This window comes from Micromys minutus (assembly GCF_963924665.1).
Source record: "Micromys minutus genome assembly, chromosome: 27".
Classification (NCBI taxonomy): domain Eukaryota; kingdom Metazoa; phylum Chordata; class Mammalia; order Rodentia; family Muridae; genus Micromys; species Micromys minutus.
This window is the reverse complement of record NC_137962.1, coordinates 32,943,559-32,969,462: the sequence shown is the minus strand read 5'-3', so window position 1 is coordinate 32,969,462 and position 25,904 is coordinate 32,943,559. Positions and strand designations below refer to the sequence as shown.

General features: G+C 46.3%; 1 protein-coding gene across 1 annotated transcript in view; it reads left to right on the top strand.

Annotated features, from left to right (window-relative positions):
* Nucleotides 1-25,904, top strand: part of TBC1D22A (TBC1 domain family member 22A) — a 269,910-nt gene that overhangs the window by 105,355 nt on the left and 138,651 nt on the right. The window contains exon 9 of the mRNA XM_080938816.1: nucleotides 24,742-24,851. Coding sequence (XP_080794942.1) covers nucleotides 24,742-24,851 — 110 coding nt within the window. The remainder of the gene's footprint in view (nucleotides 1-24,741; nucleotides 24,852-25,904) is intronic.

Below are 25,904 nucleotides of genomic sequence, written 5' to 3'. Positions count from 1 at the left end.
TTCTGTTGGTACTGACAATTCTTTTGAATTCTGCGTCCTCTGCTTCCAGGAGGTACTGAGCACATAGAAGCTTGCTTTGTGCCTTCCCTCCTGATCTGTTATTGGGAGGATGATATTGGTAAGCAGTGTTTGGCGGTAGCCGTTGTTTTTTTTTTCTACTTGTGTTATTTTTATTTTTTTGTTTCAACAAAGAGGAGATAAAATTACTAAGCCAAAAGCAAACTTGCAGAATTCCTTGTGTGAACAAATTGCTCTCCCTGAATGATCTGCTCTCCGGACACTGGCCATTTTTGAAGTCTATAAAAGTGGGCTATTTTCTTTTAAATTTTTTCTACAACTTTATGTACACATATAAAATGTTCTTTGTTCCAAGTCCCCTCAATTATCTTCTCTTATCCTCTTCTCCTGCCACCAAATCCCTTCTTTCTATTCCCTTCACTGCTTTCCTGTGTGCGCACGTATGAATGTGTGTGTGTGTGTGTGTATGTGTATCTTTATGTACGTGTGGTCGTGTGTGCACATGCTACTGCATTTAGTTAGGGTTGCCTGCGTGAGCGTGGGTTTGGGGCTAACTACGTGACCAAGGGCCGTGCAGCAGTGGCCGTGCCGCTCAGAGAATGACTTTCCCGCTCAGCAAACAACAGTTGCCTGGAGTCCTTCAGAGGTGCATAGGGCCTTATGAGAGTCTCCTCCAAATAGGATGGAAAGTCTGTGGCCCTCATGAAATTCTCCTTTCATCTATGACATATAGTTGCAGTTCGTGTGCAAGCAGACACTGCTGCTGTGAATTTGTGGGCGCAGTAGCCATGCTATGTCCACAAGGCAGCATCTCACAGCTCCCCTCTAATTTTTCTAGTCTTCTAGTTTTCTCTGTTCCCTCTCTGTGATGCTATGTGACATTGACCAGTTATGGTTCTCTGAATTGAATATTTCTCACTGCAAACAGAAGTTTCCCTGGCCAAGGTTAGGGCAACACAGATCTATGGCTATAAACATAACTATTTAGGAGGCAGTTTGACAACACAGCCATTTAGCAATGCAATAATTGTAGTTTCCCCCTGAATCCCATGATGTCCCCAGCTATGGGCTTTTGATCAGGTATACAGTACCAGGGACTGAGTCTTCCTTTGGAGTGGGCCTCAAGTCCAATCAGAAAGAAGTTGGTTACCCCTGTAGCAGTCATGCCTCTATTGTACTAGTGGACACACCTTAGCTGGCAGCTTATAGATTGTACACTGATTGTAGGGACAGATTCTGACTCTGCAGCCTCAGGTGATGTGTCTGTAGTGAGTAGACAAAAATCTCAGGGATATATAGGGATGACATCTTCTCATTCAGTTACCCCACAGGAAGGACTCTGTGCTACTTAGCTTTCCTTCACTCTTACCAAACACTGGGTTTATTAACTTACAATAAGAAAAGCTCTATTTAGGTTCATAGCTTTGCAAGCTGAAGGTCAAGATTACTGAGCTGTGTTGCTGTGTGCTTTTAGTGGGGCAGCACACGATGGAGGCAAGTGCATTTGTGACGTGGCAGGATCCATGGCTTTGTAAGTGAGGGGCTGGGGTTCTGTGACACCATCAAAAGCATTCCATGGTGCCTTAACTCTGTAAGTTTCCACTACTTACCACTAGCCTCTCCATTAACCCATGGAGTCAGTATCCTCCTTCATCAGGCAGTGTCACACTGCATTTTAGAGCAACACCGCAGGAACATCCCCTCTTCTTTCATAGTGTTCTCAGGTCAGATGTAATAGATGCCATTCATAGACGGCTAACCGCTGCAGGGGAGGAGGAGGTGCCGAGACGCAGATGTCCAGTGCTCACATTTGTTCAAAAATGGAAATCTTGTGGGTTACAGAGAAAAGGAGGTGGGCATCGTCAAAAAGGTAGTAAGTCCTTAAAATATTGAAAAAGTAGTGTGCTTAGGTCATGGACATATAAGAAACAAAATCCTATTCATTTGGAGCCATGACTCTATCTCAGCAGCCGAGTATGTGAGGAGCCCTATGCAGGTGGGGTCTGTACAGTGAATATAGAATGTGCCATCAGGATTTGCAATTCTGAGATGTTTCAGGTTTAGTCAGGATGGTTGCTGAGCAATTGCATTCCCTCTGCATCTATGGAGATTGGCTCCTGGGCCCCTGTGGACAGTGCAGTCTGCAGATGCTCACATCCATATATGCATGCGTAGTATTTGCATGCAGCCTTCACCTCCTCCCGTAGACTTTAAACAGTCTCTAGATGACTCGTCATACCTTGCATGTTAATGTGCTGTAAACAGTTGTTTTTCTGCATTGATCAGGGAATAATGACAAGAAAATGGCCGTGCCTGTTTTGTACAGAGATCTTAGCTGTGATTTTCTAGAATCCATAAATGTGGTTCTCATGAATATGGAGGGCCATGGACAGTGAGTGACAGGGGGCTTGGTTCACTGTCCTGAATTCCAGGGAGACGATGGCTCAGGCGGCCTTACACCCCAGAGTGTTAGCTCAGGTGACGGGGCAGGGGTCAAATGGGGCTTCCAACAGTTTAGGTGTGGAACATGGACAGACTGTGCAGATTGCCAGCTGATTTTCAGATTTGAAAATAGGTTCATGGGGCTGGAGCGATGGTTCAATGGTTAAAAGCACCAGCTGCTCTTCCAGAGGTTCTGAGTTCAATGCCCACCACGTGGTAGCTCACAACCATCTGCAATAGGATCTGATGCCCTCTTCTGGTGTGTTAAAGACAACTATAGTGTACTCAACATAAAATTAAAAAAAAGAAAAAGAAAAAGAAAATATGTTCAGTGGTAAATCAGCGCCCTGGTTAGTTTTTGTCAACTTGACATAAGCTCATACATAGCTGGGACAGGGAAGCTCAGTTCAGGACTTGCCTCCATCAGACTGGTGTGTGGGGCATTTTCCAGACCTGATGGACTGTGGCCTGTGAGCTGGAGTAAACCCATGGGACAATGAGTCCCTGGATGCAAGCCCCTTCCCTGCCCGCTTTAGGAAGAAGATGAAGGTTTGGTATCCACTGTGTACTACAGCGCATCTTCCTGCTGTGGCCTGTGTGCTCTGTTCCCCACATCCTGCGTATATTCTCTCTAATCTTTAAAGTGATCCCATATCACAGCAGGGAAATTGATGCCTGTGAAGTTTAGGAACATGGTTGTGGGCGGATCCCCGCTTTCTCCAGTTGAGAACACACAGTTCTTGCGGTTCTTTCATTCTTTGCTTGGGTTTAGGACATCAGACAAGATGTCCTTCTGGGCTGACCTCCTTCAGGCACCAGTAGTGGAGCTGTCTTTTGTCTTCATTTTGAGTAGTTTCTCACTCTGAGTGATGGATGGGGAGTGTGTCTGTCTGAGGGTGAAGAGCTTGGCTTTATGAGAGTGTCTTCTTCACTCCCAAAGGCCCATCCGTGGCCATCTGTTCCTTCAGGGAAGTTTCAGCAAGTCTCTTGTGGATAATTAGAAGTGGCTAGTTTGGCCACGCGTTCACGGCTGCTTAGCGATGCCAGTGATATCAGATGTCTGAGATTTTGCCTAAGTAATAAGCATTGAACAGTATTCAAGAAAGATTCAAACTGCATTAATATTTAAGAGCCTTTCTAGATCCAGAAAGTACCCGTGACCCCCTCCTGAATGTAATGTATACAGCACATGTCAGTTAGGAAGAGAGATGATGTGCGCTTGGCTCCCTGTCCACTGAGGCTCCCTCTACTGCATCCCAGGACGTGCTTCTTGCTGGAACACGAAGATTGCCAGCCTCCCAAAGGGATTCTCATGGAAAAACAGGCTTTCCATTACTTTACTGTTCCTAATAGATCTGTGTCCCAAATAGGAAGGAAAATCAATTTAATTACTTATGAAACTTTTCCTTTAGGGTGAATGAATTATGAGGAAAACATGAAGTGTCTGTCTGTCATCAGTGACTTTCTTTCAGGCTGAGAATGAGAATGTTAATTTGCTCTGAAGACTAGGTGTTGGGTCACTGGTGAATCTAGAGAAGGCTTGCCAAGGTGTACTCACCCAAAACTGCAAGGCGGAAGCTCTGCACTTCCAGGACTCCATGGAAATGAGCTTGAGGACCTCTGGTAGCTAAGATGGCGCTGAACTGGAGCCAGAGGCCTGGGCAGGTGTCAGAGTGGAAGAATTGTGAAGGAGGGGAGAGTTAATTGCAATTAATGTAATTAGGAGGGGAGAGATGTTCTCTGGAGGGAACTGCATGCTTCACTTCTGGCTGCTGCTCCCAGGCTCTCTGCGGCATCCATCTCCCTGTAATTAATGAACCCCATCTCCCTTCAGAGCCGTGAGGTGCTGCGCTGGCTGGAGTGTGCTTAGCTGGGTCAGAAGACTGTAGAATTCCTAAATTCTGTCTGTAGGAGCAGAATTTAGAAACTGAGGCAGGGAGCAGGCTAGTCTTTTAGCTGTGAGTGTTTCTAGATGGCCAAGCTGGAATACCTGGAATGGTGACTTGAAAAACTTTTAGGGACTTGTCCCATCAGCCTTTGGCCATCCTCACTGGCCTGCTTTACCTCCCACAGAGACATGATGCTCTGACTGTGCACCCTTCCCAGGCTCTGGCCACCACCCATCTTTCATCACATCTGTGTCTGGATTTGCCCACCCCATATGCTTAGTCACTCACTGTGTGACCTTTCCTGATTGGCTGCTTTTGTGCATCTTATGCTTCTGGACCTATCCCTGGGCAGCACATGCCAGCAGCATCCTTTCGATAACAGGTGTTCTTCAGTGATGAGGACTTGCCAGCCATTTCTCAGTGGGTGGGCACTGGGACGGTTTCACCTGTGATGCTTTACAGTGGTGTGATTTCACTTCTTGAGTGGAATGACTGGTCGTGAGGGGATTCCGTACTAACCAAACCCTTGTTCTTGTGGCATTTTACAGTCTTGGTGGTAACACGATACTCTTATTTAACCACATTCTTGTCAGCTCTGGTTACTAGGTTTGTTTGCTTGTTTGTTTGTTTGTTTTTCCATTTTAGTCATCCTGGTGGATACAAAGTGCTATTTAATTGTAGTTTTAATTTGTATTGTTTGGTGACTAATAATGTTGACTGTGTTTTGTGCGCTTATTATTTTTATATAGCAGTTTTATTTCATAATGATTAGATTTATTTAAGAACCTTTTAACTTAAAATGTACTTCCCCCCTTTTTGAAACAAGGTCTTATAAGGTGGCTTGGGCTGACCTAGAATTTGCTACTCAGTTAAAGCTGGCCTTGGACTCTTTGTCCTCTGCCCACCTCAGTTTTCCCAGTGCTGAGCCATCGCCACTGGGAGCATACTGTTATTTTAAAAGCAAACTTTTCCACTTGGGCTTTTCCATCTGCTATAAATGGTTTTGAATTGTTCTCAGATTTTATGCAATGAAGGGACTTGAGTCCCTGCAGATAGGACAGAGAGGTTCAGGCCTGTAAATGTACAGTGTGTGGAAGCTATTGTCTGCCTGTCATTATTTCCTGTTCAGCTGTCTGTCTGTCCGTTGCACATTTCTGGTGTTCTTTGAATGGGAGCTCTGGCCTTGACTGGTATGATTGTTCCATTTTCTTGGTCCAGGTGGCATGCAGGAAATGAGGTCACCTACCCTCTCTGTGTCTATCTGCTTACAGCTTGGCTGTCTTTTTGGGAGAGTCTGCTGCCCCTTCCATTGTGTTGCTCACTTGGAGGACCGGTGTGTTGAGCTTTTTCTTCTCCAAAGAGATGCTTTTAGACTCCTGCTCTCACCTGATAAACGTGCCTTTTAATGCCAGCCGTGACTGAGAGAAGGATGCTCTTTGTACACTTGCATAAATGAGGTGTTCTGAGCTGTGCTGTGTTGTCTAGGAAACATGCCTTTGGAGGTCCACAAGGACAGAGGGCTGGAGCGTTAGAGATGAACAAGAGAGATTGTCAGAGCACACTGAGGACAAAACAACCTGCATGCCATCAAATGGAAGCATTTAGGTGAACAAGAGACAAGAAGTCACTGCTGCTCAACCAGTCCAGAGTGTTTCTTCTGTTGTTAAACTGACAGATGTACTCCTCACTCATTTCTCCTCTTGCTAGTTCTACCCCAGAGCAGACTTCACTAGCAAACAGCAGCAGTTGTTTCATGCACTCCTGGGTATGCTCCAGTAAAGACTCACTTTAGCTCTAGGTGTGAGACTCCACTCCCTTTGGTTGTCTTATGGGCCTGGCCTCCATGGGACAGGCCCCCCTCCTCTGCAGAGCATGGTGCCTCTGGCTCCTCTTGGGAGCTAGTGTCCTTTGTTCTGTAGTGGTAGCTTTCGCTCTTGTTAGCTTGGGACACCGCTGATGTAGGCACAGTGATCTTTGGCTCAGGAGGAGGAAGTCACAACCTTTTAAGAAGAAAGAGGTGGCATAGTTCAGAACCTGAAGCAGATGAGTAGTATGATTCTCCATGTGTGTCACTTCCCTCCTGTGGCCATGCTACACTGACACATAAATGTGTTAGCACACTTAGAAATCCACTTGAGGCATGCTCCATGCCCTGTGCAAATGCAGCCGTATGTGCTGGGCACAGCACAGGAGGCATCCCTGCCCCTTTGACTCCTGTAATATGTGTAGCTCCTCTGATGCTCTGACTTTTGAGCATGTCCTTGGAACTGCCCTCAGACAGGTGTAGCTTCAAGGCTCATTCAGACCCTGGCATAGCCCTGAACAGCATGGCAGGATACTGTGGGGCAGGGTCTGAGTGACAGGAGGTTACAAACCTGTGGGTGATCCTCTCATTTCCACAGAGGAAACTGAACCCTGAGGAGGGCTGTTTTTTAGACCATCCAGAGGGGAGGTGTTAGCTGGAGGAGGGAGCTTGGCTACTCTTGGCCTTGGGTCACCCATTGAGGAGGTAAGGAGGTGGAGAAACCACATTTACCTTCCTTGTACTTCACCTGCTGTGCTGTGGTTTGGGGACAGGGGCAGGGTGGGCTGCAGTAGGTGTTTCAAGTGGCTGGGACAGTTCCTGACAGTTGTCACTTACTTTGTAGTAGGACATAGTTTCTTGGGAGTATCTTATCTGGTTTCTGCTTAGCAGATTTGTGCCTTGTCCCTCTCATGCCATGCATGCTTACTGCCCCTCTCTACACTCAAACATTTATTCTTCTGGTGGCAACTAAACACGTATTTAAAGATGCATTGTGTTAAAATGTGTTATAAGAGAGAAGAGGTAGCATTAGGCAGACTGAGTGAGAAGAAGGGTTACAGAGGCGAGGAAGGTGGTGATGTGTGATTGGGTTGATCCGAGCTTGTCTGTGGTTCCCCACAAGTAGAGAAGCGTGCACAGAGCTGGAGGAGGCCTGATATCACAGTGATGAGGAGGGGCTCTACTCCTGTGGTTGGAGCAAGCCCATCAGGGGAGACTGTACTGCTTGGGCAGGGGACAGATCTATAGGCAGAGAAGGCAATAGTAGGACATTGGTCATTGTAACTTCATTTGTAAAGGGCTATCTGGGAAATGTGCTGAGAGTCGGTTCGAGAAGAAGCTAGTCAGACTCACGGAGACCAGTTAGGCCATTGTGCTAATCTAGATGGGCAGCCGGTGCTGGGGGTTTGGAGTTAGGGGTTGATGAGGAAGAGGGGGATGTCCGCTTACGTTGAGATGGGGCCAAAGGATTTGTTGATGGACTGGGCAGTGGGTGGAAGAGCAGGAGGAAAAGAAGAGAATGAAAAAGGCACTAGGGAAGAGAAGGAGGCTTCGGAGGTGCTTCCATCGATGCGCCATGCAGGAGAGAAGGGTGGGCGTTCCTGAGAGAGGTGTGGCTGTTGGAAGACTAAGCTTAGGCTTAGATGTGCTGTGTGTCCTGACCCTGTAACGCTGCCCTTTCTGTCAAACGAAACATGGGAGAGGTTGATCTGGCCACTGTCCTTCCAGGTCTTTGTGTCTACTGTGAAGTGTGGCACTCTCCTCCAGGCAGCCAGCTGGAGGCTGTGGCTTCCTGAATCTTCTTTTCAGGCCCAAGTGCAGAGCTAGTTGTCAGCAGTCTCCAAGCTGGCTGGGCATCATTTCTAGTTTGGGTACAGTGACATCTGAGGACCCACAGAGAAGGGCGATGGCAGCATCTGGATCAGTGTAGTTGCCGCAGACCTTCCTGAGAAGAGAGGAGTGGAAAGTGGGGGACCATGCTGCTGGAAGGGAGGAGAAGGAAGGAGAGGGGAGGGCCTTTACTGTCCTTGTGCCTTTCATGTGCTTGTGTGTGTAAAGCCTAGGGAACCAGAACAACAGAAGCACCAGAGCCCATCCCTGCCGGCTCTGCCTTTGCTCCAGTTTGCCAACAGGCTTTGCATTGTTCCTCTTTAGAGAAACTTTTTCAAAGTGTTTGTGCTTGTGTTCCCTGTTAAGATATAGGCATGGCATAGCTCTAAGAGGCATGGGGCTGCATCTGTACCCATGTCTACATGCACCTGTGTGTGGGGTGGGGAGTCGCCAGCAGCTTCCCAGCCCTCATCTGTCTACTTGCTTTGTCTCTGCAGTGGACTCAGCATCTGCAGAGCACAGCACCAGCAGCTTCTCTGCTCAGGGGAGGTTAATGACTGAGATGTGAGTGCTAGGAAGTCTTTGAAATAAAGTTACGTGCATTATGGTTATAGCTCTGATGGTATTTATATTTAAATCATTATTACAACAATAATGTACCAGTTTGCCAATAAAATACAGAATCACTTTGGAAGAACAGTCTCCATACCAGTGCATTTCTGAGGCTGGGCTACACAGTCTAACTTTGGGCCTTTGCAACTGGATGCATGATTCATGTATTATGTATTTCCAAAGAGTAATGAAGGTTGTGCAGTTTTGCCTCAGGCACTAAGTATTGAAAATATATGGGCAGTCCAGTGGTACTGAAGGACAGATTGGAAGTCTACATTGACAAGGCTGTCTTTCATTCCAGGTTGGGTGCCACTGCCTTCCATGCCTTGGAGTTTGATTTGGTGATAATGCGTCATTAGGGACAAGTCCTTGTGCTTGCTGTCCAGCTACAGTGAGGCAGGAAGTGGACAAGCATCTCAGCAGTGACGGATGGCTTTTTTCCTTCAGATCCATACAAAATTCATAAACCTGATTTATAACCAATGAAGTTTGAGCTGCTTGAAGCAGATGGCTCAAATGCACAGCTTTACTGTGCAGGTAGTGGCTTTTGTTTTGTCCCCAGTCCTGGTGAAAGCACACTCTATCTGTGTCACAGGTGCAGGACAGATAGGTCTACTCACTACTCTTGTCTCTTTGGAATCATATCTTGGAGCAGTTATGGTAAGGGTAGGAGTCAGTCTGAGATGAGACTGGGTGTTTGTTACTTTTATAGAAGTACCCCTCCCTACCTCACTTGGCTCCTGGCCAACACCTAGAGACATAGGTCACATACCCTATATCAGGGGATAAGCCTGTGCTCTCTTCTCTGATTGCTGCATCCACCTACTATGTGGAGACAGCAAAGACCTTGCCTTACACATTGGGCTCAGGTCCCAGTCTGTGTTCCACAGTCTCTTCTGAATTCTGTCTTTGAACCAGCTTCATATCTCTCCCTTCCCTAGTACCGTGTCATTGGGCACCAATGATACCAACTCTGGTTTGATCACACTCTGACTCTGCTTTCTGGGCTGGGCACAGTAAGCAGGAGTATCCATTTTCTCCCAGAGACATCTTGTGATGCTGTTCACATCCCACCCTTCTGCAAAGAGGTTTCCATTTGTTCCTTTTCAGCCCTGGCTTAGGACCTGTCCCCACACAGTGAAGTTGGCCATGCTTGCTAGACCTTTGTACATCATTCTGGATTTGTTTTTTTTTGTGGTGTTTTTCTTATAGATAGACTAGGGTAATGGGCTTCTGGGAGAAGAACAGAGAAATAAGCATGATTTTATCATATGGGATCAAGGCTGCATGCTGTCAACATTGCCTCAGTACTGTTGATGGTGATTGTGATCCCAGGCTTGGGATAATTGCTTTTCAGTTGCCCCTATGCTCCTGCCTCACATCCTGGCCTTTGGATGGAGTCATTGTCCAGGCTTTATCTAAGGGAATTGTTGCTGTTCTCTACTTCTCTAGGGGTCTGTATTGGTGTTTGGATTTCTGCATGGGAGGTCTGCCTATCTTTCACATGTGTGCCCCGTCCCTAATCATTTGTCTTAACAGGGATTGCAGAATATTTTAGGATTTTGGTTATAGTCCAGTATTACATTCTTTGATTTGCTCACGATTCTTTCAGTGTGGTCTTTGAGAGCCTTTCAGTTGGCTCTCAGGCCCTGCTGACCTCCGTCATACTGTCTGTCTGTCTACTTCAGGAACTCACTCTGGATGTGATGGCACATGCTTTAATCCCAGAACCGAGTCCGGCAGAGCTCTGAGTTTGAGACTAGCATGGTGTACAATAGGGTGATCCAGGCTAGCCTAGTCTGCGTGGTGAGTTCTAGGCCAGCCAGCGCTCCCCAACCCCCTTTAGTTTATTGTATCATAATGCATGTTTGCAAGAAAAATGGCTATGTTTAAAACACATTTTCACTAGGCGTAAGATTCTGTTTCCAGTGTTTCCACAGTTTCTCAGTGTTTAAGAATGTTCTTCCTTGTTTGCGGCATGAGACTTCCCATTGGAAGTCTGCTGTCAGCATTACTTTTACTCACTTAGATTGCAATTCAGCGGGAGTCCTCAGAAACCAGTTGATACCTTTCTTCCTATTTGCCAGATGTTGACTTTTGTCAGGCTTTGGTAAGTGGACCATTTCCTGCGTGTCTCCTTCAGAAATCCCGGAGGGGAGCAGGTGCCGCCTTACAGTTCCTAAGTTAGGAAGCTGGGTAGAGAAGGTGGTGAGCTGGGCTGTGGAAGCTCCTGCATTAAGTTTGAACTCTCTGCAAGCTCATGGCAGCTGAGTCCAGTGGACCAGAAGGCAGAGGAGCACAGGCCAGTGCCTTGCTGAATGCCTTTTTACCTTGGAATAGGGGAGTGTGACTGACTGCCTCGATGTTTTCTGTGGCTTCAGATGGAGACACGCGACACTAGCAGTGTGAGCAGTTTGGTGGTCCCTGGAAGTTTTTCTTGGTTGTTGCTCCAGTCTTGTCTGTTGCATTGATTCTGCAGGTCAGAGGGCACAGGTTCCCCACTTTATACTAAGAGCCATGGCCACAGCAGGCCTCTTAGTGCCCTGTCCCTTTTCCTCTTCCCTGTGGGCTCCTAAACTTCCTTGGCTGCAGAACCAATGCCTTATTAGCCTGACTGCCTGTTCCTACCTGACTTCCTATTTGAGGCTGAAATCAGAGTATGGACCCTGTTCAACTTGTCTCCATTCCTTAGTCTCATCCATATCACCAAGAATAGATACTTCAAAGACCTTGTGTGACAGGGAGCATTTGCAAACTGTAAAGCCCTGAGTAACGGCTGCATGAACTCTGTTTTCTGCCTCATGTCTTCATGTGCCTATGATGGGTGGGACATTGTGCTAGGTGCTAGGTTCCTGTAGAGCCTGTGAGGCTCTTGATGATTGAGGGCACGGCTAAGAACCGTGATGCATGGCAGGGTGCATATGGACATTGGCTCCCTTCTTCAACCAGAGGAGGGTTTTTCATCTCTGGCAGTAGCCTGCTCTGAGCCTCCTTCCATCCATCCTGCCTCCCTGGGTGTGTGATTCTTATTCCCGTCTCTCTCTGATGTCTGTGACTCCACTGCACATAACTCCCAGGCCTTGCAGGCCCACGCCCAATCCCACTTCCATAATTTTAGCAGTGTGCATTCTCACAGAGGACAGGAGGGGCTGTATGGTGCATTGAGTGGCATCTAGTGAGACCCCTCTGTGGGTTGTTGTAGCTCTGTGGTAGCAGGGCAGAGAGAGGTGAGCACTGGCTCATACAGAAAGGCTGTGGCTGATGGAGCGTGATGACATAGTCAGAAGTTGAGCCCTCCTTTTTGTTCCAGCGCTTGCTTTGTCTTCTGTCCCTCCAATGTAAGGTCTTTGGGAAGGACAACTCTTGGTTGCCCATGTTTGATGCAGCTCCATCTATGGGTTGCAGTAGAACTAAGGACCCTGCTGACTGAACTGGAGGGTGGACAGTCACCAGCTCTGAACACTGGGAAGCACTAATGTCTCACCTCATGAGAGCTACAGTGAACTGGATTGTCTGCATGCTAGGATCTAATGGGAGATAGTGCTGTGTAATTTATATAGCCACGTCATAACAGATTTTGTATACATTAGCAAACATGTTTCAAAATGCTAAAAGCAGGTGAAATAGAAATGACTGAATCCCAGATAAAATTATCCCTGAATATCCAAGAAGAAAATTTGATCAGCGTTGGAAGTGAAGGGGTTACCCCTGGTGGTATTTTATTGAACCACAAACTGTTATTTATAACCCATGTCAGGAGCAATTAAACTGATTGATGATTAAGAAAGTTTAATAGTTGAATAATAAGATGCGGTTCTTGACAGCTATTTTTTCTCATTCTGGAAGCATATTTTATGAGTCTAATAACAGTGTTGAGGATGGGCTGTATAGCATGTTGTGGTGTAATTATGTGGTGGCAATATAATATTCAGTCTAGTGTTACGTGGTCTATTATGTATAAAAAAATTAAAATACTAATTACGGTTTTTGATTTATCATTGAAGTGGTTTATTAATTTTGGCTTACCCCAAATTTAGATTCAGAAGCCTCATTGCTGGTTCTCATTGCCCTGGCTTTCATACCAGTGTGATTGTCTTTACAAATAACTTCTTAGGTTGGTGGGGGAAAATGCATGTCTCAAATATTGCTTGAGATATAGGTGTTGATGTTACAAAGTAGGAGATATGAATGCTTACAACTGAAAGCACGTTCTAGCTCCTCAGCAGCACGTGTATATATAGAGGAAAGGTTTGGTTCCCTAACTGACAGGGACTATGGTGTAAGCTGTTGAAGCATTTGGCCGTGCATCACAGCAAACAGCTGCATTGTTCTGTAATCGCACGAAGGTGTTTCTCATGTGTTTAGAATGGCTGGTGCTGATGTAGTGGTGGCCTGTCCAGCTGCTTTCCTGAGTCCCCTGCTCAAAGTAACCAAGGAACCAGGAAGCAGTCTGGTTGCCTTTTCCTAGCAGTCTGGCGAAACCAGTTCATTCTTGGTAGCAGAATTCTTTTTTTTTTTTTTTTTTTTTTTTGGGACATGGTTTGTATTCACTATCTCTTTGAGTGTCAGCCTGGACTGCTTTTCTGGAGGACACTGATCCTGTTAGCTTATGTATGTTTCCTTTGATGCTCTCTGGCTTCTCAGTCCTTTGAGCGGACCTGTTCCATTTGGCTGTTTCAGCATTCCCTCCTTGGCTATCTCCCTGAAAGCTGCCTCCATTTTCATCAACAGGCTCCTATTGACTTCTGCCCAAAATATGGTTCTAATTCCTTGGTGTAGTGGGGGATTGTGTCAAAGACTCAGACTTGTTTTTGCTCAGGATGGAGAATCTCACAGAGGGATTGCCCACTAATGATGAATCAAGGCAAGGCCACAAGTCCAAGCTGACCCTCCAATTTACAGAGTTTCTTTTCCAGCCTCCAACGGAGGAGCCCCTGAGTCTGTTTGAAACCTGGCACCAACCTGATGTGTACTGCTGTCAAACCTTAGTGTGAGTCACAGTGTCAGACCCAATTTAGAAATTGCGTTATCCTTTGCATCCTTTTGATGCTTGACTCAAAGACCCTCAAATTGACATACAGTGGACAGGTCTAGGCCATCTAGCTTGTCAACACCACCTGAACACAGCACAGAACAAGATTCCCAGTCAACTTTTAAAAGAATGAATTTTCTTAAAGATGAGAAACAAAAGCTTTTGGCCAGGCTTCCTGTCACAAAAAGTCTTTCATTAAGACCTTCCTAGAACATATGGGTAGAAGTTGATTGTTACTATCTGAAGTTCTGGGGCCAGAGGGCCAGATGTCAGTACTTAGGGTTTGCAGTTTTTCCACAGATGTTTTAGGTAGAACACCTTATAAGTGAAACCCCCAAGAACTCTCTGGAGTTAAATATTTTGATTGCTGGCATGGTACTCTGAAGTCTAAGGACCAGGAGCTCTTAGATTTGGAGATTGGGGGTCAAGGGTGTTCAGGTCTTTGCCCTTGGTTTTTAGATAACTTGCATTCATTCTGATAGTTAACCTTTTTAATCTCACTTAGCTTTAGTGTTGATCCTAATTTCTTAACTGCTTTTGAATAAACATAGATATTCATTATACTAATTTATGACAATCTAGGTTTTGGAAATCCACTGACAATGTCATGGAACATGACAAATGAATGTCAAGGATGTTTCCAAGTTCCTTTTAAAATTATGCCCTACATTCATTGTGAGTTCTGGCTGTGGATTAACACTGGGGTTCCTTCTCATGCTCACCCACTAAAACCCCAACAGCTTAGATGATAAGGTATGTCTGTCTGCCTCTACATTCAGGTTTCTGCATATCTCACATCACATTGATTGACCTATCCTTAGAGTTGATACACACTTGGAACAAGCACAGAGGCCTTACAAGCCAGACTCCTGTCTCATTAATGTATGCTAATTTCTATGTGGCTTGAAGCTTTCCAGGCCCACACCCCAAATTCTGCACTTTGTTCATTTAACACAAACATGAGGGAGAAGAAAACTTCTCTTTATAATTTGGTTGATAGACCACATTTTTCATAGGTCTTCTCTTAGTGGCCTTGTGCTCACCCCAGGTAATTGAGGCACCAGGTTTTGACATGTGTCAGTAGACCTTCCAAGGCCATGAACTAAGGAATCACTGTGAGTCCTAAGAGATGGGAGGTAGGATAAATGCCATTACTTCTTCCCTATCTCCATCTCCTCCTCCACCCCCACCCCCTTTTTTAAAAAAATAATGCCTCTCCATATAGCCTAAGTCAGACTAGAATTCACTCTGTAGGCCAGCATGATCTCAAGGTCTAGATCCACCTGCCTTAGCCTCAGGTAATGGGATTTTAGGTGTGCACCACCATGCATGGCCACCAATGTCCTAACTTGACAGAGGTGATTTGTGGAGGTTGCATGTTAGGTAATATCGTGACTGTGTACTGTGATGGGTTACTTTGCAGAGAAAGATAATGAGACAGCTTTTCCCTTTAGGTGTGTGGCTGCAGCATTCCTGAGACCTTTGAGGTGCTGAGCTAGACCAGTGCTTGCTGTGAAAGGAGAGCCAGATGCAGATGTCTATAGGAACTAGCCATAGCCAGGGAGAGCCTCTGGCAGGGGGAAATACAAACATGTAGATCCTGACTTACTAATGAATGCTGTTATAAAGGGACAAAGGGAGAGAGGGCCAGGTTGAGGAGCAGTCTTCAGGGAGCCAGTTTCACTCCATGCTGGCAGCCTGTAAATCTGAGCCTGCCTCTAGCCAACCTGTGTCAGGAGCCCCAGCATGGCCTGCTTTTCTACCCGTAACTGAGGTGATTGTCTTTATTGCTTCTGGCATCTCTGTGCAGAAAAGATGCCTTGTGCGACATTCCTTATAATAGTAGGATGTGAGTCCAGAGAGGTGGGTCAGGAGTTTAAAGCATTTGTTGTTACTGCAGAGAACTTGGGTTTGGTTGCTAGCACCCATATGGTGGCTAATTTCTCCTTGTAGGTAGCATTTTGAGTGACTCAGGCTTCTTCTGGGCTGATTTTGAAAAAGTGCCTGGTCATTTTACTCCACTGAGGGCTTGGACTCTTGCATGTTAGTATTTGTGATGGTCAGTGTTAACTGTCAGTTCAGCAGACTCTACAATCACCTGGGAGTGCTCAAGAGCATTGTCTTGATTATGTTAATTGAGGCAGGAAGCCCTGCCTACAGAAGCTGACACCCTTCTCTGGGCAGGGAAGCCTGCAGAAAGGGGGCTGAGCACCAGCAAGTATTCACTGCTCTCTTCTGACCCTGGATGCCCTGTGGCCAGCTGCTTCACGCTTCTGCTGCGAGCTGATTTCTCTACCGTGGTGGATGGTCCTTTGATCCTTCCTGCCAGCCTGTGCCCTGATACTCTCTCTGGAAGATCTCAGTGGATTTTGTTAGCCCCTCCCCACAAAGTCTTCTTGATTCTCTTAGGGCTGAGTACTATTTTTGGAGCTGGCCTTGTGGGTTCTAAAAGTCTGCTTCTTATTCCTTGGATTGGGCAGGCACCATTTTACCGGAAATGAACCTCCCAGTGTGGGTGAGCAGTATGTCTTATGGATCAGTTGGTTTTACTTCATGGTTTTAGCTGGCTTCTTTCCTACAAAGCTGTTTGAGGGTGTCTTTATTCTCAGGTGGCCTACTGCCATGTATTTCTTACTGAGAAGTAACTCTTTGTAGATTATTGTTATGAGCCGTTGGCCTGTAATAAATTCGTTGGACTTTCCCTCTTACAAGCACTTAAGAGTTTTTACATGATACAGTAGCCTTGTTCCCCCTTTCCCCCTTCCTGACCTGTCCCCAGGGCTTGTGGTTAAGCCACACAACTTTACCAGAGCCTGCACTGAATTCTTGTTTGTCACAAGAGTGGCCCCCAAACAACCCACTGAGGTGAATTTTGTCCCAGTGGAAGAGCCCCTGGTGTGGGGTAAATGTAACAGACCTTGTGGGGCTCACTGGCCACAGATTCAGGATGAACAGCCTGGGTTGCTGGTCTTCTTTTGGTCCTTTATTTTCTCTGCTGTTTTATTCACAATCTGAACCAGGGATGTTTTGCTGATTGATATGAAGACCTGCAGTTACTTTTGCCTTAATTAGATAGAGATTAATCAGTTTAGTGGACTGGTTTATGATCAATTTGTATCCTCAGAAAGTTTGGTTTCCATAAGGTTCCCACTGCTGAGAGGCGATGTCTGCACAGTCTCCTAATTGGAATATAGCATCAGAAAGAAGATCTTAGCTGAAAGTCCAAGATGCCTTTTCTCATTAAGGAATAAGGAGGAACCCAAATCTCCTAATACTACATTCAGGCAGGCATCCTGTGAGGTGCCAGAGTGCCGAGCCTGGTGTCAGCTGAGCATCTTGTGGCTAATGACCCATAAGGTCAGTGGATTTTCTGCTGTCCTGTATCAGGAAGAACAGGGTTGGGGTTGAAATCCTCCTTTCTGAGACTAGCCCCAGGGACATATGAGCACCCTGCTTTCCTAAGAAAGTGCGCCTATAATTTTCAAAGGCAAACTTAGCTTTTTAACAACTGTAGCTTTTTGAGACTTTCAGAATAGCCAAATTATTCTCCATCCTGTGAGAGAACTGAGTCTTCTTGAGGAGGTGGCAAAGGCGACTTAAGAGGGCATGCTGGGAAAAATGCTTGCTTCCTTCAGTTTGAGAGAGTTCCCTTTTACTGTAGTGTTGTTCGCGCTGTCATTGGCATACTCAAGTGAGAGTTCTGACGCACTGCCGTCAGCTCAGTAATAGCCTGTATGTTGTCTGTAGCTGAGAAACTGGGCTGGCGCCTAGTTCTCAGTCCTCAAGGAGAAGTTTTTCTCATTATGTTTATAATTAGTCATTCCTCCTAGACCACAAGCTCTTTGAAGGAAGTCTGTTTATTCCCTCGTCAGGCATTTAATGAGCATCTGCTCTGTGCTGTAGGTGCTAGAGACACAGACTTTGAGGTGTTCTTCTGTGTTGAGGGTCAGTGCCAGGAAGGCATAGATGGGAGATAGGGCTTATGGCATCTGCAGGCTGCTTTCTGTCCTTTGTGGTGGGGCTTGTGGCTGTGGAATTTGACCTGCCCCCTGTACAATTTCTGACTATAGTGGATCATATTTATTTGTGCTGCTAGGGACATTGCTCAATGGCCCTTACCTACCTTAGGGTCTTGGCATCTTTCTTTATCCCGTCCTATGGCCACCTCAACTTTCAGTGTCTCTGTGATCATAGGGATTTACGAGGGTCAGCCCAGAGCCACTGTCCCAAGCTCTATGAGTCTGGCCCATCTCAACATCACCTTTCTTCCTACCAACATGAACTTAGTATGGGCAGGCATCTACACCAGACAGACACCCCCACACTCTGTCTCTGTCCCATTTACTTTCTCCCGTTTGTCTGTCTGTCTGTCTGTCTGTCTGTCTCTCTCTCTGTCTCTGTCTCTCTTTCTTTTTAAATTGGCAGGCATCTGTACAATGAGAAACAAGTAAACACTGAGTCCAGAGGGCAGCAAAGGAGCAGTTTTCTTTTTTAGACATTAAAGATGCTCTTGCTTCACCCTCTCCCTTCCCACTCCAGTTTCTTGTTAGTGCTTCAAGCTTGCGATAGAACCAGTTACTGCTTTATCGAGTAGTTTTTCTGTGAACAAAAATGCCCACTCACAGTGGTGTTGTGAAGCCAGGTGCAGTAAGCGTGCAGTGTTTGGAAAGGATGAAAGGGACATCGCAGGCCCAGGATGTGCCTTTCTTTCTGTGCTTACATCCCCACCAGCATCCTGCATCGCAGGTCCACCCTCTTCCTGAGTCTTGGTTTCCTGCTTGAGTGTTCTGTGCCATTGATAAGGGCTCAGTAGGCATGGAGGGTGGGGGTTAGGGAGGGAACTGTGTTGCTGTGGGAAGGGGCTGCTGATTCTCATCACCCGGGACTCTCTCCCAGGCCACTGAACCGCTTGTTGGTCTTAGATATGTGCTGGCTCACCCATTTCACCCTTATTTTGTGTTTCTTGTCTGTTCACGCCCGTCTCCAATCCTAGGTTTGTGCTATGGCCTTGCAGGTGGTGGCTGAAGTTTTCAGCTGTGGAGTAGAGAGGGAACAGTGGCTGAGGTTTCTTCTATAACCTTGAATTGAACATTATTTATATTAGAATTAAACATTCCCACTGCAGAACCAATTTGATCACAGTGTTAGTTGTTTTTGCTGAAGCAGAGTTTTGTGAATTTATAGTCTGGAGTTGTGACGCTACCCTCACCAAAGCAGGACCCTTTCTCCACAACAGAACCCAAATCTGCGTAATTAAGTGGCACAATCTCCATCACCGAAGTGTCAGGGTTTCAAATTTAAAACTCCCAAGTTGGGAAATGTGAAGATTAGATCCATAGAGCAATTCCAGCTTGCTTATAAAGAACAGAATATTTTTGATTACCAGTTAAGCTCCTAATTATGTGAAGAGGTTTATTGCAGGGTTTGTGCAGCATAGGTGATTAGTGTCGTCATGACAACAGCCTCTCCCTCCTTCCTACTACCAGGAGCTTGCTCTCTGCCAGGTGCTGGCTCTTTACTTTACAGCCTGGCATACTAGACATCTGTACCAGTGTCGAAGGATCCTTTGGCAAGAGGATAAACTGGAGTCATTTTCCTCCTTTCCAGTCACCACCCTCTGTTACGTGAGTTGTTATGAAAGAAATCTACTCACTGCCTTAATATTACAAGGCAGAATTCCAGTACTCAGGTACCTCTGCCATTTCAAATCCTGATGTCACCTCTGGAGGCCTCCTCACCCAGGAGCCCTTAACTTGGGATGATGTCATGGGTTCAGTTTAGTCCTTTGCCTGGGTGACAGCTCATGTGCTGAATGTTTTACTGACAGTTTCTACTCACTAAGTCCTACTTTCTAAAGTTGTGACTGTGTAAGTTGGTTCAGTTAGCTCTTTCAGGAGCTCCTCTTTTCTGTGCCTGGGCCAGAGGCTACAGTGTATCAGAGAGGCAGGTGAAAGGTGGAGGGAATGCCCAGGATTCATATTAGGAGCTGAAATTTCCTAGACCTTGTCCTGAGTGCATCACTTCCCTGTAGGTTGCCACTGTGCCCTAATAGGTGCTCTTCCACTAAGTGGGTTGAGTGTATGCAAACAGGCTCCAGCACAAATTCAGAAAAAAGACTCAGTGGTTAGCAGGTGGCAGATGTCCTCGGTAGGCAGCCCTTGTCACTGCACTGTTCTTCATTTTGAGCCTGTCTCACCTCCTGCTCCTCTTTGTTTCTGGGTGTGGAAAGATGGGCAGAAATTTCATTCTTCGCTTCTCTAACATAGCATTTTTATATTGCAAAGCCACAATTAAATACCCGTGCCTGCCTCCTGTCTAAGTCACTTAGACTGTTTCTACTATCTGTCCACCCACCTCTTACCACCTGCTTCCCGTCCCCTGCACCTTTCTGTCTACACTCACATCAGGGAAGACTTTTGGGATGGTTAGGACTTTTCCTCATGCTGTCCCGTCCTTTTAGCACCAACCCTGTGCACTGAACGCCCGTAGCATGCTTCACCTGGTTCTGACGACAGGGCTTGCACGTGTCCCAGTCATGCTGTCCTCAGCAGCCCTGGGGAGAGCTGAGCTGTTGAGATGGCTCTCGTAGCAGCATCTCTCCTGTTCTCTGTGAGACTCTTTCTTCCATTGTACTCGGACCCTTTTGCAGAGAAGCAAGAGTGGCCCAGCTCCCTGTATCCTCGTGAGCCGTGGGCCTCCTGGTGATACCTGCAGTGCAAATAGAATTGTTGACCACATGATGTGATTTTTCAGATTGACTTTGTACCTAGTAACATAGCAAGCATTTTTCAGAGCTGCTCATTTAGCTCATCCCCTCAACCTTTCCATGGTCTAAGAAGTCAGATGGCCTCAAATCTTATGTCTGTGCTTCATTCTGTGACTTAGTGTTCCCTTGGGATCCTCTTGGGACTGCAGAGCTTGTGCCTGGCTGCAGGAGACACTTCTGCTTCCTCCAGGTTCCCTGAAGTACTTTGTGAACCCCAGTTAACATTCTGGCTGCACTGAGTGTCCTTTGTTTCCGAGGTAACAAGGCTCAGGGTTCGGGTCCTGAATGGAGAAAGGTGTTGAGATTTTGGGGTTAGAGGGGTGGTACACTCCCAAGCAGTGACTGCACACCTGTTTCCAGTCTAGTTTATATTTGAAGGGAAGAACAGGAGCTAGACTCCTGTCGTGTTTCAGATGAAAAAGACTTAATAATTTGTTCAAAAGTTGCTTGGAGAGTTTCTGAAGTACTCAGCCCTAATCATGGTCCCTGGGTAGAGTCCTGAGCTAAGGCTGGCTATGACTTCCTTCTCAGAGTCCAGGGACACACTGTGCATCATCTACCTTCCACCACAGTTGCCACTTGCTCCTAGACAGCACGTGGAGGAAACAGTGCTCACTGAACCCTCAGGGATAGTCTTGGCACCGAGCTGGCCCTGAGTTGACTAGAACATTTTCACGTAGGCCCTGCCCTACAGCTGGCTACTGTCCAGGTCAGCCTTTCTCTCCTGTCTTTACCTCTGTGTTGGTAGCTTTTCCTTCTGAAATATGTTTCTTCGTCAGGATTCTAGGCTTGCTTGGGATTCCTCAATGTTGACATTGTCTTTCTTATCATCTTAGCTGAAGCATCCCCCCTCCCCCACTGACATGATGGTGACCTCTCCTCTTGGTAGGATAGTGTCAGCTGGGACATGTACTGGTTGTGGAGCTAGACCCTTCCACACCAGTGCAAGCTCCCTAGCTATGGCATTCCATCCATAGTTTATTCAGCCCCCACCCACGGGGCTTGCCTGTTGCCCCCTCTCCAGTTCCCTCCAGCTTGACCTTTTGCCCTTCTTCGCTAGGCAGACATATCTTTCTGATACATATACACTCTGGAGAATGTATCATTTGGAGTTTGATGGTCTTGCCTGAGAGGACTCCCCACCCCTTTCCTTGTCTTCTGATTGGTTCTTTATCAATTCTAGTAGACAGGAGGGGGAGTCATGTCACCTGCTCTTGCCTATGGTGCTGCCCAGGCCATGTCTCCTGGGATGGTCAGTATCCTGTTCTCTTTGGGGGTGACCTTTCTGAGTGGTCTTGGCAGTCTGCACTGGGTTCCAAATCTGTACCCACAGCCTGGATGTGCCCTAGGTCTCCATTCTTGCCTATCCACAGTACATATGGCTGCTGTAAGGGCTAGGGTATTTATTCCCTAACAGTAAGGGTAAGCACAATCCTCTTGGCGTTTAGAAGATAAATTTGGCACAGGGCTTCTTTGGAGTTAAATGCCATTACTTCGTTACACTGAAGAGTAACAAATGACCTGCTGTGAGAAATGACACCCAGAATAGGCTGCTGACATTTCCTTGGATAAAATAATAGGCTGGCTAAACAGACTAAGAAATATTGAGGCTTCTGCCTGCCCCACATAGTGCCTGTTTTATGTAGGCCCAGGCTGTGCTAGCCCGGCTGCTTCTGTGAACCGGAGGTCCAAGAGGTCCCTTCTTGGTGTTTACATTTGATTATGCCTGAGGAAATGCCTCTGTGCTTGGAAAGCCCTTGAAAAGGGTATGTCAATGGAAAACATCTCAAAAGATGTCCTCTGAATGTGGTTGTTGATTCAATGCCTTGAGACTGGAAAATAAAATCATACTTGCTCCGAGGCTCACAGGATGGGAATCAATTCTGCTGAAGAGTTTTTCCCAGGGAGCAGGAGGAGACAATTCATACCCACATATGCATTCTTGATTCATTTTTTTTTTCCCATTCAATTCACTGGGAAAGGGACACTGGTCGGGACTGGATGTGAGGCAGGCTATGGTGCTTTCCCTATTGCATCTGTCACCTCAGAGCATCTGTAGCCCAAGGGACCAGGGAGAGAACACCTTTCTCACAAGTAACTGAATGTATTCACTAAAGGGTGTGTTCAGATCAAATGTTGGCTTTCCAAGATCAGACATTTTAAGGAGTGGGCCCCAGAGGACTGACTATGAGGAAAGCATTCTTGCATCCCTGCAGGTCAGTAAGGGACAAAGCTACAGGGGTGTATGACTGTCACAAGACAACTCAGGAGAGTCAGATGAGGTACCACAGCCATGCCCGTCAGTCTGGCCTGTATTCAAGGGAAGGGGGAAAGTTGATGACCAATTGTGTCTCTTAGGGTTGTGGATTCTTTGGGTCCAGTGTGACATGAGCAAAAGCATCCTTCACACAGGGTCTTAGTCTCTGACTGCAGCTCTGGTTTTCTGGTACCTGGCTGTTCTGGTCTCTGGACATATGTTTTCATTTAATAAGTTAGCCTCTTGGGGTGACTGTCTATCCTGTCTAGCTTTCTGCCCAGGACTTGGTCTATAGTCCTATAAAAAGTATCAGTCTAGCACCTGCTATGTCTTTCACCCCATAATCTATACAATCCACTATTTGCCAGCTTATAGAAAACAAGTCCTGCTCAGTCTTCAGTACACACACACCCTGAAGGCCACAAGGAGTGGGCTCCTCCCTATGAGGCCTCCAGAATAGGCACGGATGTAGACAGGAGTTGATGGATACTGCCAGGAACTGGGAAGAGGGTAGGAAGGGGTGACTCCCAAAGGGGTAGAGGGATTCTAACTGGGGTAAGGAAAATACCTTGAAGTTCATGGTAGTAATCTCACAAGCTCTTTACATAGACTTGCACATGTGCTTGCAGTATGTAGGTATGGCAAAGGTCCTGCTTTTACTCATTAAAGAGTAGATTTTATAGTGTGAATTATGTCACATTTTAAAAAGAAAACCCCAAACCTACACAGTGCCATGGAGAGAACTGGGGCACTAGCACCATTTCTTGCAGACCCAGTATCACTGTAGGTAAGGAGTGAGCTGGGGCCAAAGGGCTGGGCCCTACTGGTTGTGTGTAGCTTGTCACCATCTCCAGACTCTGTAGGTCAGCACAAAGAGCCTGCCTGCCCCTCAGCTTATACCCAGGAACTTTGATGTGACAGCTCTTTCTCATTACCTTCCTGGTCTCTGTTATACACAAAGAACTAGGAGGGCAGTGTGTTCATCTTGACATGTGCCAGGAGCCATGCAAGTGCTGGAGAGGAAGTTATCACTGAGGATGGTTAGAAAGCTGGTGGGCCTTGGCCCAGGCCCTTTGTGGGGAGCAGTTAGGAAGGGGTGATGGCTAGGAATGGTTGGGTGGCTAAAGGCCTGACTCAGGTCCCAAGTCCTTTGTGGGATTCCTCAATCCTAGGCTGTTTATTTCTGCTCTGTTGTTGTTTCTGTGCATGCCATAGGGTGTTAGAGAGGCTGACCATGGGAACAGAGTTGTGGCAGGTCACCTGAGTGGGCGTGTCCAGAAAATGATAAGCTCTTGATAATTGTTAGCAGTATTGTTAACATTGCTAGGCTTGGCCTAGACTTTCAAAATGGCTGTGGGCTAAAATGTTTTCTTCTTAAAGAACATTTTCTTTATAAAGATGCACATGTGTTTACAAATAAAATGAAAATAAGAAAATGATAAAATGAGTGGTCAATTTCTAAACTGTGTATGAGCATTTTCCCAGGTAATAGTCCTTCTCGGGGTCCAAGATGAGTTTGCTCAAATATCTGATGAACCATTTCAATTAGGCATCTGTTTTCTCTACTTTCAGAAGGAAACTATTTTGAACACCACTGTCTTCTCTGAAGCTCATCTGTGCTTCTGCCTTCTGGGGCATTAGATAGTAGCAGAAATATTTACCCAGAACAGTTTAGAATGCTCTACTTCAGAAACCATATTCCAGAGGAATTACTACCAAATGAATATGTAAAATTATTAGAAACAGATTTTCAAAAACTCTGATGGTGGAACCTTCAGTTCTGTTAGTGTTTAGCAATGTATGGTAGGTTTTCTCTTTCTAGAATATGAACTGTCTGAGAAGTAATAATTTATAATATATTAATTATGCTAATTGATCAGAATAGATTCAGAATATTAATTAACTGCAACTAATTAGGTATTAAAGTTGAGAACCATTAAGTGATGAGGTGTGGGTCTCATGAGCCATTTATTCAGCCTAATCAAAATGTGGTAGAGGGAGGCTGGCATGCATGCGCATGGCCGGGTTCCCTGTTTGTTTATTTCACATGTTTGATTGCTTCTTGTATCTTCCATACTTGGTTCTGCACAGACCAGGAGGACGTGGACAAGGTTGATGTCTCCAGTGTGCCTGCAGAGGTGCTTCGCAACATTGAGGCTGACACCTACTGGTGCATGAGCAAGCTGCTGGATGGCATTCAGGTGAGCCTGCACCTTGGGAGGCTCGGGAGGCTCTAGACAACAATGCTGCAGCCCACTGGGAAGCTCACTGGACTACATTCTACTAGCTGGCTTCTGAGTTGAAGCTATCTATGTGAAAAAGCAGGCAGCCTTTCTCTGTCTGGAGCAGCACATACTCAGGGTTACAAGGCACATGATAGGTCATACATGCTCTTGGTTCTGGGAATAGTCATTGTATCTTGGTAAGTATTCTAATACTTGGTGTGTGGAGTTTGAGCCCCATACTTGATCTCTGCCCCATTGCTTCTGCCTGTGTTCTCTAGCCTTTAGCAACACTGTGGGTACTGGTTCTGGAGTCCTTGGCAAACTGCTGGGCACCTATTTCTTAAAGGCAGTATCCCTTGACTATACCTTCTAGGCCTGTGAGGAGCCTGTAGCTCTGTGGCTTTGGTAGCATGGCCCTGTATGCAGGCATCACTCCCACCGCCTGATTCATGAGGAGACTAGCTTTTATAGTCCTGAGGAACTGGTCATCATGATGGGGACATTGTTGATCTCCATATGGAAGTTAGGGTTAGGGGCTGTGATGTTCACAGAAAAGCTCCATAATATCTTGGTTTTATGTAAACAGTATTTGTATGTGTTGAAACCTGAACAGTGTCTAGGATATATCTCATTAGCTTGTGACTTAAGAATGGGCACAGCAGCTGGATATCTTGTTTGGCAGTGGCTGAAGTAGGCAAATCAGCCCTTAAATGCCCTGCGGAACATTTTTGGTTTGTTTTGGCCCAGAATACCTTTTCTGAGCACCTGCTTCGTACCTGGCTTTGTGTTCTACTCTTGAGAGGGAGCCTGGAGGACCACACTCTGGACTGGGGCACAGATGTGTCTTACTGAGCATGGAGGTGGCAAGTGCAGGCTCCCGGGATCAAGTGTGGCTGAAAGAGATGCTGAAGGAGCACAGGGAGTTTTACCAACAGAGGAGGGGGAGGGATTTCCAAGGTTTTTTCTGGGAGCCACTTGGCAGGAGCCATGGACAGAAAAAAGCCATGACCTGTGTCTTGCCAGCCAAGG